The 13,382-nt window shown below is 41.9% G+C and overlaps 1 protein-coding gene across 1 annotated transcript in view; it reads right to left on the bottom strand.

Moving 5' to 3' along the window:
* The window catches only part of NBAS (NBAS subunit of NRZ tethering complex), a 203,367-nt gene that overhangs the window by 152,523 nt on the left and 37,462 nt on the right, over positions 1 to 13,382 (bottom strand). The window contains exons 11-15 of the mRNA XM_059660511.1: positions 11,990 to 12,058; positions 9,379 to 9,507; positions 3,236 to 3,299; positions 1,951 to 2,144; positions 344 to 601 (exon numbers count right to left, since the gene is read on the bottom strand). Of these exons, the coding sequence (XP_059516494.1) occupies positions 344 to 601; positions 1,951 to 2,144; positions 3,236 to 3,299; positions 9,379 to 9,507; positions 11,990 to 12,058 (714 nt within the window). The remainder of the gene's footprint in view (positions 1 to 343; positions 602 to 1,950; positions 2,145 to 3,235; positions 3,300 to 9,378; positions 9,508 to 11,989; positions 12,059 to 13,382) is intronic.

The raw sequence follows: 13,382 nt of genomic DNA, 5'->3' as shown, positions 1-13,382 counted from the left end.
GAGGATATTTTTTTCCATTTAGAGTGGAAAGAAGGTGGGGAGGGAAGAGAAGAGAGGAAAGAGAGAGAGAGACATTGATGTGAAGGAGACAAATCAATTAGCTGCCTCCTGCACTCTGCCCCTATCAGGGCCAGACATTGAACCTGCAACACAGGTACAGGCCCTGGACCTGGAATTGATCTCACAACCCTTCAAAATGAGGGCCGGTGCTCTAACCACTGAGCAAAGCCATCCAGGGCACAACAATTCCTCTTTAAATTCCTTCCTGTATTAAAGAAAGAGGTTTTGGTCTCAATCCCATCGGTGAACTCCGGCTCGCTGAGCACGGCGTAGGGTGGCTCACCTTGCGGTGGTACAGCTCCTCGGGCGTGGTGGAGCGCAGGCTCACGAGGCGGTAGTGCTTGGTGATGGCCCGCGGGCGCTTCCGTGGCGGGGCAAACCGCTCCATCTCGGTCACCAGGTACAGGCCCTGTTTGACGTAACCGAAGTAGCGAGCCTTGGCAGACACTTCCTGATCAGAGTCGGCGTCCTCCTCCCCTTCGTCGTCTTCTGCACCCCTCGTCTCCAAACGAGAGCGTTTGGGGGCAAGTTTGATCTCACACTGAACGGTACAGAGACATGTTAAACTAATAGTGAGGAACCAAAGACAAGTGTTAGCGTTAACGAGAAAAACACTTTTAATTCTACTCTGGTTTGATTCCTTTCATCAGGCGTGTGATTAAAACTAAAAATGGAACTCAAAGGCACCCAACAACAAACATGATCTACGTCAACAGCTCCAGAAGCGTCCAAATGCACTGCTGGCTGCTGATCTCCGAACTAAAGCCCGCTTTAATAATAAGTCATTAGGGTGATCTCGTGCATACACGCCTGCTGATTATTCTAGGGACATGAAGGAGTCGAGAATGTTAATTTCTTCACTGCTGCTATTTTCATACCAGCTGTGGAGAAGTAAGACGATGATTTGTCTTATCTATTTAGAAAAGGAACATGAACGTATGTATCTTCTTGACTGAGAAAAGTGTCCAGCTTCACAAAGTTCTGAGTCTGGAAGCCTGACTGGTAAAGATAACTTTCATTTCATACTTAACAGAGTTGGCTTAGAAGCTAGGCCTTAATTCTCTCCAAATAACATAGACTGCGTAACAAACTTTGAGGCGAAAAATACTTGTGCATCTACATCGAAGTGAAAGCTACTGAAGGATGCTAGCCTTCAAAGACTTACAATCAGAATTTTAAAGGACCAAGACCTAACTTTAAATTACTAGCCTCTATTTTCCAGTCTTTTGTCATGATAAACAAGCTTTTCTTACTGAAAAAAAACAATTTTTTAAAATTGTCATATTCATAGAAATAGGTTAAAGTCTATATTTCTTAGGTAGCAATAACTTTACATTTTAAAATGATTAATCTAGAAAAAAAGAAAAAATCTATCATGTCAGTGAAGAAAAAATAGTTATAAATAGCAAAATGACTATCCATTTTCCTCATTCCTCTACAATGCAAAAATTTTAATTGACCAAACAATAGATCTTTTTTATACTGCACTCAACCTGTGATTCCAATCACAGACTTTTGTTCTTAAAGCGAAAATTAGAAAATGGGATAACAAATTAAAAAAACAACAAAAAAACAGATCTTGCCCTAGCCAGTTTGGCTCAGTGGGTAGAAAGCATGGACTGAAAGGTCCCGGGTTCAACTCCGGTCAAGGGCATGTACCATGGTTGCAGGCTTGATCCCTACCCCTCCTCAGGGTGCCTGCAGGAGGCAACTAATCGATGTCTCTCTCACATCGCTGTTTCTCTCTCTCTTTCCCCCTCCCTTCCTCTCTCTCCAAAAATCAATGGAAAAATGTCCTCGGATGAGGATTAACAAATACAGAGCTTTAGGTTGTGGGTGAAATTAATGTTTTCTTTCAAGCACACAGAGGCTCTGGAAGGAAAGCATTACCTCCAAACTTAAAAATCCCCCGTCGTGGGCAGCGGTGACTTGAGGTGCGGGTTCAAACCACTCACAGGATTTTCCCAGTAGATTCTTCAAAGTTTTCACGGAGGAAACGGTCAAAGCCCCTGAGCAGCGAGCCAAGATCACGGCACTGTCCGCCCACCAATTCACATCGACAAGCGGGTACAAGGACTCTTTATCTAAGGGGGAAAAGGGAACCCATGCTCATGCACCGCCAGTGTGGGCTAGCCACACACCTGGTCCAATAACCAACTTAACCACCAGACTGGGGCGCTAAAGATATGGCAAATAATGAGAACACATGAATTACAAGTCATCACTCTAATTCTAACAAAACGGCAATCTATAATATTAAAAGGGCAATATGCTAATTAGACCAAATGTACTTTCGGGCATCATTCCGGATGTCCTTCCGGACGAAGCCGGGGCCCGAGCTAAGCAACCCGGGTCCCGGGCGCCTGCCAGTGGCCGCCAGAGGGAAGCAGCCCGAGTCCCAGGTGCCAGAGGGAAGCCGGTGCTGGCAGCTGGGAGAAGGGAGGCCTACTCTTGCATGAATTTCCATGCTCTGGGCCTCTAGCTTATTTAATAAACACCTGAGTGCCAAGAATTTGCCAAAGTTCAAAATTACAGGGATGCAGAGTTCCTCTCAGAAAATGAAACATACAGCACTCTATTCACATTTTCAGCATAAAAACTAAAAGGTAGGTGGGTACAAAGTGCACAAATCATCAAGGTTATAAAATATTTTGGAAAATATTCATACATCACTTTTCAGACAAACAGTAATATGAGAATTATGCCCTTTTTAAAATACAAGACAGATGTACGATGGGTTTCAATGCTGACTGCCTCTCACACTTGGAAGGGGATCAGGGTAAGGGCCAACCCAAAACACGCCACTTCGACATAAATACTTTAAGCTGAAGGAATTCAAGAAACTCAAAGTTCTTTTCCTTTGTCTTGTCACTTCTCTAAAATGTATTGTCCCTTTTCTAAGACGCTATAGAAGCCCAATTTCCAACAGACCCTTGGAGTCCCTCCTCTGGGGGTGCTCCCACGGGCACGCTCCCTGTGCATGCTACTGGGCTTCTACTTGTTTTCCTCGTTACCCTGTCTTTTGTCTAATTTTCAGGGCTCAGCAAAAACCCAAGAGGAAGAAAAGAAAAAGATTTGTTCCCTCCCCTACATGCATTATGTCATCTAAAGAGCACCTTTAGTATACAATTGGAGTCTCTAAAGGTGTTTAAATATCATATTTCACAGGACTCACCTTTGACTTTTCTCCTCTTCTCTGTAGAGAGTGTCCAGTCGGGATTGAGGTCATCGTACCCTGGCTACGTGGGAAAACATGCACATGACTTGCTGAGTCCACAGTGTGAGAAAGGGATGAGACCATCATCAAGGCGCTGCTTCCCTTTGCCCTCTCCGTTCACCTGGTTAAAATCTCCTCTCCTTACGCTTGAAAAGCAACTGTTCTTACACTTAAAATGTGCACATTGGGTGTTGGGACTGAATTTGAAGAAAACTATGCACGAGACCAGTAAGACAGCAAGTATACAACTAACACAAACGGAAGCAAGATACACTAACGACTGATTCTGCACACACTCACACCCACTCGCCCTGACAGACGGGAGGACAGCCGTGCCCCTGGGAACACCAGTCCGACCCCGGCCACTGTCACTGAGCAACCCCTTCAGGCTCGGCTTCCATGGCTCTGAGCTTGGACTCCACAACCTCCAGGCAATCCAATTCTGTCTATGACTAAAAATCTACTAAGTTAAGTATGTAAGCATGCAATCTTTAAACTGAGTCCATTCATGTTCTAATCTCACGGCAACATAATGTTCTATCCACCTTTGTGGATGCAAGGACACCTCATTATCTCTCAAATATCCTAAAACAACTGCAATTACACCACTATCAGACTCCCTTTTGGCTCCCAGTTAATTACTTAATCTTCAGAATTACAATAGTACAGAAAAAGACCCGTCCCAAAATAAGAATCACTTGGGCATTTATCTGAAATCTTCAGGCTAAAAAAGTGATGCTATACTTAAGTCAAATATGCTTTTCATGCCTGGCCAGTGTTGATCAGTGGCTGAGCATTGACCCATGAACCAGGAGGTCAAGGTTGGATTCCCAGTCAGGGCACATGCCTGGGTTTCAGGCTCAATCCCCAGTAAGGGGCACGCAGGAGGCAGCTGATCAATGATTCTCATCATTAATGTTTCTATCTCTCTCCCTCTCCCTTTCTCTCTGAAATCAATTAGATATAGATAGATATATAGATATAGATATATGGATATATAGAGATAGAGATAGAGATAGAGAGATATAGAGATATGCTTTCACCTAATATAACACTGTAAACATATATATGCTATTACCAATTTATCAGTGGCTATTGACACTATTAAAATTGCTATTTCTTTCCATGGTTTGAAAGAACTTCCTACCCTCTACTACTATAATAAGTCACTCAGAATAGTCCCTGAGAACAGAAGATCTAATTCTTTAAACTTTACCATAAAAGACTACATTTATTTGGGGGAGGGAGAGGAAGGCTAAGTTTATATACTAAGGGAAGAAATAGATTGTCCTGGTTGACCTCATCAGCCTTCAACTCCGAGGACTCTGCAGAAAACCGTGAGCTGGCCATGCTTTAGACACGTGGTACACACTCAGTCAGCTGGTGCTCGGAGGGCAGATCACCAAGCTCCCATGACCAAGCAGAGCAAAGCAGGGGACTCACTCCTGGCACCACATTGATGTGTTCTGAAGAGAATCTCCATGTTACCCCTCTTTGTATGACCTGCTACCACATGTCTGCAAACAGCCTAAGGTGCCCTCACTTTAGAGTCGTGGTCGCCTGGAGAAGCATGTCCCAAGAAACAGTCAAAGATTTTGTATAGAAAGGCTGTATTGGCTAAACCAGCATTTTCTTCACATGTAAGAATTTTTATCTGTTTTTTTTAATGGCTAGAAGCTAAATATAGTGAAGCCCCTGCCTCTGACAACATAAAAACCACCTTTCAAAAGTGTATTCATTCCGCAAACATTTACTAACATTTAACATGCCAAGCCCCATGTTAGACCCCATGGAAGCAGCGCATATGCAGAATCTATGTCAAGGAGCTCACAGTAGTGAGGCCGTGGAATCAGCTGTGAATTGTACCAACATTCACACCTGAATGGTCATCTTCTTACTCATCCCTCATTGACTCATCCATCTAACACCACTAGTCCTTACCTACTATGAGCCAAAAAGAAAAGAAAATGGAAATGAAAAAGGTAAGTTTTCTGTCTACTATGTCTAAGGAAGAACAAAGAGGCAAGTAATAAAACTTCTTCAGAGAAAAATTAAGGCCAAAAATGAGATGTAAATATATAAACATAACATATGGGAAGTGTTTGAAATGAAAATCACTTAGCAGTTTACTGTATTCCAGAGATGAACAAAGCTCCCCACGCGCAGATTTCCAGCCAGATGGAGTTTCGTACTGACAGTGAAAGCCAAAGTCTTGAATCAACTCAAAACCAGAGAGCAGTCAATCAGACCGGCACTGGCACTGCTATCTTTAATCATTAGATTTTATAGAGAAAATGATCACACGAAGCACAACATAAAAACCACTAAAGCTGCACATGGCAGAAAGAAAGGCCCAGAGGAGCTGAACCCACAGTTTGGTAGAAGAGTTTACGTTCGTACAGGGCAACTGTAACATCAGTTCTTCTCAGGCAAGGCTGCAGGAAAAATTAGCTCTAGCTATATCCTATACATTGTCACAGCATCTATTTTAACACGTCAAGTGCCCAGTCAGTCACTGGTGACTGACACTATACTTTCCGTCCAGAAGACACAACAGGCTGGGCGCTTCACGTGTTAAACTAAGTAGCCTGTGCACTCATTTTCCAGGGCAGCCACAGAGGGAGGCAGAGCCCTGTCCTGCGAGGCTGGCCCAGTGTCACCTGACCATGGCTAGCGGAGGGAGAGAAGCTGTTCACATGTCTCACATGTTCACATCACCTCCCCAGTGTCTCTACATAGTGAAGTGCAGAGCTCCAGGGGGAGGCATTCTGTCAATGGCATGGGCTCTCTGCCCATTTCCCACCAACCCCGCAGCTCGTACCTGCTTTGCTCAGTTGAAGTCAGAATGTCTCCATGTAAGCACTATCAGAAGATACTCTGAAAAAAGGTGTGCCCTGTGAAGTCACAGGGCCTGGTCAAAATGAAATCTTAATTCTAAAACTAACATTTAATGACCTAAGCTCACCACATTTAGCACTATTCCTATCTATTAAAATGAGTATAAACCCATTTTTAACTTAATAGGGTTTCTGTGAAGCAAATGAAACAGATGAAAACTGCTCTCTGGACAGCCAACCCTTAAGGCACAAATGCTATTTATGCCCAATAGTCCTTCCTGCCGACACCATCAGCTGAATTGATGTGCCTTTCCTCTGAGCTTATCTTCTCATAATATGAACTTGTTATGTTATTGATTTGTTTATCATTTCCCTTGCAAGACTATGAACATCTTAAGGGCAAGGACTGGGACTTACTGCATTTTCTACTCTGGCATTTGGTAGAGATTCAAAAAATCGCTGAACTTTATTTTATGATGATTGTTATGAATGTAGTAGCTACTTACTCTTTATAGTACTGTTACGAGCTTTACAGCACTTACTCTAGCAGGCTAGATTTTAATGACTCCTTCGCATATCAAAGGCCAAATCTAAAATGCCCAATCCAATGTGATTGACCCCCAGGAGACAGGTGGGAGACTTGAGCAATGTGTGGGTGCTCAGACTCCCTTTGTGGGACAGAGTTACCATCCTCCTCTCTTGTCCCACCCCAGCATGTGCTGTGGACATTATTATAAAGTTAAGGGTTTAGCAATGACAGGCTATCTCAATTATTTATTCTAGAGCCTGGGACACACTAACTAGCTCAGAGTTCAACATATCTGAGAGGAGAGAAGAGATTCATGTTACATTTGCCGAAAGAAAGGATTGTCTCTGTTCTTTTAAAGATCATCCAATAAATAAAGTCTAATAAACAGGCTTTTTTTTCCCCGACCTTTTTAAAATGCATTTGTTTTCCAACATGGTCATGGAAAGAGCATGGGCATCAGCTCCACTGCTTACCTGAGACTAACCCGGGGACAAGTGCTCAGGAAATAAGCAGACTGCTTGGGGTCCCTGGATCCCAGCCACGAGAGGTGAGAGGAAAGCTCACTGAGGTACCCCAGGTCAATCAGGCCACAGCAATGCCTTCTACACTAGAGACTAACTTCTAGCCCGATGTCATCTCCTCCCACCATGCACCTGCTCTGCCATTTCTGAATGCCCTTCCATTCCTCTCCCATTACTTTACTGATGACCTAGTCCAACTACTGAGATATTTAGTTATTCATTCCTGAGTTTCAAGATTTTTAAACTATTTTAATAGAATCATTATAAAATTCCAATTAGTGAATAACATTATGAGTTAAAGAGTAATGGATTATACTGGCATTAATTGGCAACTAAGACCAAAAAAAATGCTAAAAAAATGAGCGTAGGTCAACAGATATAAGTTGTCTTTAGATGCACACAAAAAGGCTATCCAGAATTTCTGTAAACAAAGAGCATACTAATGGGTTTTTACTCAAATAGCTCTTATGTATGACATCCTAGGGCCGTGGTCAGCAAACTGCGACTTGCGAGCCACATGCGGCTTTTTGGCCCCTTGAGTGTGGCTCTTCCACAAAATACCACGTGCCGGCGCGCGTACAGTGTGATTGAAACTTCGTGGCCCATGCACAGAAGTCAGTTTTCGCCCTGGGCGAGTCTATTTTGAAGAAGTACTGTTGATATTTGGCTCTGTTGACTAATGAGTTTGCCGACCACTGTCCTAGGGTATTCACTAGATGAAATATTAAATGTGCTTTCTATTAGGTGAATGAAAATAATTTAAGAAAACAGAAAGTCAGGGAGAGGGGAAATGCCTTTAATATTAATATTTTTCACCATTTAAGAAAAAATTTGCCCAAATGTAAAATTTCCTGCATAAAACAGAATATCAGGATCTTCCCAAATGACGAAAGCTGAATACTTTACCACCATGTAAAATACAGGCACCTCTTCGACCCATTCTCTGGCATGCTTAGCTAAAACAAATTAAAGGATCAGTTTTGAGAGCTGACCCATTCCACTTCTAGAATAAAGATAAAGTCAGATTAGGTATAATTTCAGGAGAGAGACTGTCCCTTCTGGTTAGCTACCGAGGACGAAGACCAATGAGCACCTCTTCCTTTTAGAACAAGCGTAGACTTGGTAAGTGAGAGAGAGTGGTAGAGATGCAGAGACCAAATTAAATTCAAGGTAGGAGCTAAGGGGGAAAAATAATCTTCCTAAACTTGTGTTAAAAATATCAAAGAACTGAATAGCAAAAATGAGTAAATTAAGTCAGTGAAAAGAGTAAAGAAAATGTATAGACACTTTCTCTTTTCCTCTACTAATCTGAAAAAAAAAATGCGGTTAGTTCATTAAGAATGATTTCAATAGTGCAATTTAACTGGTGAGATGAAATTTAAAAGAATTCTCAAAACGGACATCACTCCATTCATATCATTCAGGGAAAATGCTCTAATCTTCGAATTACAAAACTATCCACCAAAGCTGGTGACAAGGTATTTCTATAGGCAAAGGGGGACTGGGAAGTGAAAGAAGGGAAATTAACCCTTACAGTGCTGAAATGTACAATAACCCTGATAAGAGGAAAAGCTCTGTAACATAAACTATGTGCCATTGAGAAGATTTTCTTTAAATCTTCAGTCTACCACAATACATGGCATTCTACAAGCTGACCTCACTTGCCCATCATGATTCTAATTTATAATTGATGTTGATTCTGTTCCTAAACAACTCATTTAAAAACCTGTCATTGTAAGACATTAAAAAGTTAGCAGCTCTATCTTTCTCAATATCTTCACTATCCATCTTTTGAGTGATAATTTCCTTCAAGCCAATAAGTCAGTCCAATATTACTAGCATTGAAAAATTTGGGAAGCATTATAATGCTTTTAGAATACTGACCCTCCAAAGCTTTAATCACATTAGTTGACTTTTGCTAAAAAAAACTAACATCTCCATTCTGTATTTCTGGAATAAGAAAAGGGGGGAAATGGAGAATTAGTGGACAGATTACACTCTGCATTCAGAGTGCACCATGCTGGAAATTAACAACAGTACACAGTGCTGCTCTGTTTTTATCTGTCCTACTACACTTATAACTTAACTAAAGTTTGGAATGATGAGAATAAACTATGTAGTGCACTACAGTAAAATATCAACAAAATGAAACCAGCATCACCAGTGCTCACCCTCAAGCGAGAATCATTCTAAGATCAGAGTTGAGAGATGTACCTGCTCGTTCTGATTCCACTCGCCTTGCTGCGTCAGGGATGGGACGGCCCAGATGCTTAGTTTCCCTGAGAAGTGAATGGCTGCAAGGAGGGTCCCGTCCGGAGAGAGGCTCATCTTAAAGATCCCGTCCTGCACAGAAATTACACGACATTAATGACAGGGCGAGGGCTTGCAGCTCGACAGAAATGACTTCCAGAATTTAATAACACGCTTCAGAGGGTGCCGTGCCATCAATGATCTCTCGTAATTAAGGGTTCCGGCAGCTTCGTGACATACAAATGTGCTCCGGCATATGGAAACAGGACTCTTACCCTTCGGGAGGACTTTTACACCTGTTTTATAGCGTAATAATTTACATATCACCCAAAAACCAAATATGATAGCATTATCAAAATATTCCTTAATACCACACATCAACTACCATGAGTTCTCAATGGTAGTTGATGTTAAGTTTTATGGGTTGATGTTAAGTAGGTTATGAATTTCTTGAATTTTGGGTTCACATCTTTACAAAATTCTATCTGCACACAATGTCTGGAATATGCTAGCTATCATAGACAGGCACAAATCATGCCGCGGAAGAGAAGGAAAGGGAGGAGAAGGAAGAGAGAGACAGGAGAAGAGGACCCAAGGGTGACAGAACCACGGCAGCCAGGGGAAGAAAGGCATTTCTTAACTTGGGGAGCACCATGAATGTTTCAGCTGGCAAATTACCCCATTGAAAGACTACCAGTAATTGTTGCCACAGAGGAGAGAAACCATGTATACACTGATTTTACATGGCCAACCTCATGGTTCACAGAGAAAATCTTATCTTTCAAGTCCTACTCATTCAAATAATCTCAAGCCTTTCCCACAAGAAAACCAGTCTAGCTCAGCTCCCATGAGAGGAACCACACAAGCAGAGATATCACCTGTCTAACCCCAACAACAGGCTCAGAAGAACCCAACACACTGACTGGACACCTGCTTCCCAGTCAGCATGGATTAGGACAGGGCTGAGGTAGTTTACCCTCGAGACTAACACAGAGACCTGAAATGGCAGCCCAGAACCTTACTTCTCCTGAACCCTTAGGAAATCTGGCAACACAGGGCCCCCATCCCCAGAGAGCAATAATCAGGAGGGACTAGGTAGCATGCATGCCCTTAGGAGGGTCATGCCCCCACCATTCCCTGTGATGGCTCAAGAATAGTGCCAAATACCAGCTACAGAACCCAAACCCAAACATGACTATACTAAAAATCCAGAATGACATCTGACTCAATTCACCATGTTATCTACATTAGTCATCATCAACAGACAGAACAATTTGAGGAAGTGAGGGAATTGCTGGATGAGTAGATAGAAGAAAACATCAGGATGCGCTAAGCTCACTGAAGATTGGCATCCTCCAATCTCACCTCACCTGGATAGAACGCTCTACCCCAGAAAGCCAAAACTAAACATAGAAAGATTAAAATACAGATGCCTGGGAAAGGAAAGCAACAGAAGCAAAAGCACTCCAGCAAAGTTCTGACTACTGCACCTCCCTTCCATGCAATGGAGACAGGCATGGCTAGAAGGAGAAGGACCAGCATCTTCCTCCCACAGCTCTAGTTCATAAGCCTATGGTTTGGCATCAAGTGAGCCTCAGAAGCATGCATGCTTAGGAGTTGACGCATCTCTCACCAACCTTTAGAGCAGGGGTCCTCAAACTATGGCCCGCGGGCCACATGCAAATACAAATATTGCATTTGTTCCCGTTTTGTTTTTTTTTACTTCAAAATAAGATATGTGCAGTGTGCATAGGAATTTATTCATAGTTTTTTTAAAAAACTATAGTCCGGCCCTGCAACGGTCTGAGGGACAGTGAACTGGCCCCCTGTTTAAAAAGTTTGAGAACCCCTGCTTTAGAGTTTACAAAGGAAGAACCTAAAGGCCTGAAAGCGTTAAGACACCAGCCCAAGAGCATCCAGTGCAGACAGCAGAACCTGAACGGGGTGCAGTCTCCGACCCCAGTCCATGTCACTTCTGCTGCATCACAATTACTGCCAGCTGGGCATGCCTTCCTAGTAGTCACAGGCATGCTCTTCCATAGAAATGATGATCAGGTATCCTTTTGATTTAATCTCTCACTCCTTTCCTTCCTTTCTGTGCAGACACTTAAGCAATCACTGTATTAAGTAAAATGGAACAATTGCTTTTAATGGGGTGGGTGCTTGATCCTCTTAGTTTCATTTGATACTATGACATCCATACTGCAAACTTATCATTCCTCTTGAAGCATTCTGTTGTAGAAATTTGCACTCACACACACAAAAGTTGAAATTATAGTATAATGAATACCCATGGACCCAATAACCAGCTTAAACAAATATCCATGTTTCAAGCTTGTTTTATGAATTCGTCCCCAGACACCACAATGCCCACAGGGATTTTTTAAAAAATAGTAAAATACACAAATCTTCAGTGAACACCTCCATGAAGTCTCACTGCTGCATGTGCCCACACAGTGTACAATTAAGAGAACATGCAGAGGGAGATCTGTGATATTCAAGGTTCATTCAACGGTGCCCTGCATGACACACTGGTGAACGTATCTGAGAATCACAGGTTAAGCTTGTGAGTTACCTGTTCTTGTCCTGGGTGACTGTATAACTTGACATTTAGCATCCTTAATAATCCCAGTGTCTTCGGTACCTACAGCATAAGGGCACATCATACAAAGAAAGATTAATATTTTCTCATTGTAAAAAGTCCTTTTTATCATAAACTGAAAACTATAGCAACTCTAGTATTTAAAGAAATGGTTAAGAAGATCATCGATAGGTGTCAGAGATATCAGTGAGACAGTTTTTATCTGGAAAAAAAAAAATCCACTAAGCGGTAAATCTTACAAATACACCCATAATCAAATGCTGTTTAAATACATACATAATAAGTCTAATACAATCTATGCAAATTGGAATCTACTCCTAGCTCTACTCAAAGACACTACCCAGGTTATCATTCTATCATAGCCTTACTATGGAAAAGATCAAAACTTCCAACAGAAACTTCATTCATTAAGGAATTAATTCTATGCATGAAAAATACCAGGAAAGTAATCATCATTTAGAAACCAGCATTTTAAATAACACAAGATTATTTTGGTCTTTAGATTTAATATATTTATAAAAGCAAGAGAGGCAGATAGGTATAATTTTTTAAATGGAAACTAACAAGTGTCACTGAAGAAGTGGAGAACTCGGAATGCTAGCACATTGTTGGTGGGAATATAAAATGGTGCAGTGCTGTGGAAAAGTATGGCTGTTCCTCAAAAAATTAATCTTAGAATTACCATGGGACCCAGCAATTCCATGTAAGCATATACCCAAAATAATTCAATGTATGTTTTCAAACAAATACTGCCAGGGTCCAGCCCCAGCAGGTCCAGGGGTTCCCAAAGGTGTGGACGGAGTAGGTGAAGAGGGAATGACACTGAGACAACGTTCAGTTGATCAGCAGCCTAGCCAGATTCTATCCAGGTTCTCCAGCCAGGTTCAGTCTGTACTATCCTGTTACATCTGTATTGATATCAGTTGATTTTAATCCTATCCATTCTATTCCAAAGGTTAGGGCGTTTCTTATCTCCATTCCAAGGTTACTCTATTGTTCTATTAAGCTACAAGGAAGTAACTGAAAGAGATTATCCTAAATAAAGATTATGTACCTTAATTGTGATTGTTTGTAGTTAAAGTGATTAACTACCCGCCTGGCACTTAGTTAAGGGGTTTTACGGATTTATTCCCTTCCTTAGTCCTGTTAATCCCTAACTCCAGGGGAAAAATCCCCACCTGGGGAAACAACCTTTCTCTGAGAGGTGACCTTGGTTAAAACACATAGTGCTAAGAAGGGGAACAACCATATTAAGAACAGTATGCCATATACGTCAGGTCCCTTGAAACATGCTGTGCAGATGTTTCTTCCCTGCAGTGACTGTGTCAAGCAGCAAGGATGGACCAGCTTCTGGCAAAATACTGGT

This window comes from Myotis daubentonii, chromosome 12 (assembly GCF_963259705.1).
Source record: "Myotis daubentonii chromosome 12, mMyoDau2.1, whole genome shotgun sequence".
NCBI classification, from domain to species: domain Eukaryota; kingdom Metazoa; phylum Chordata; class Mammalia; order Chiroptera; family Vespertilionidae; genus Myotis; species Myotis daubentonii.
Note: the sequence above shows the minus strand (reverse complement) of the source record. Positions and strands in the feature narration are given on the sequence as shown.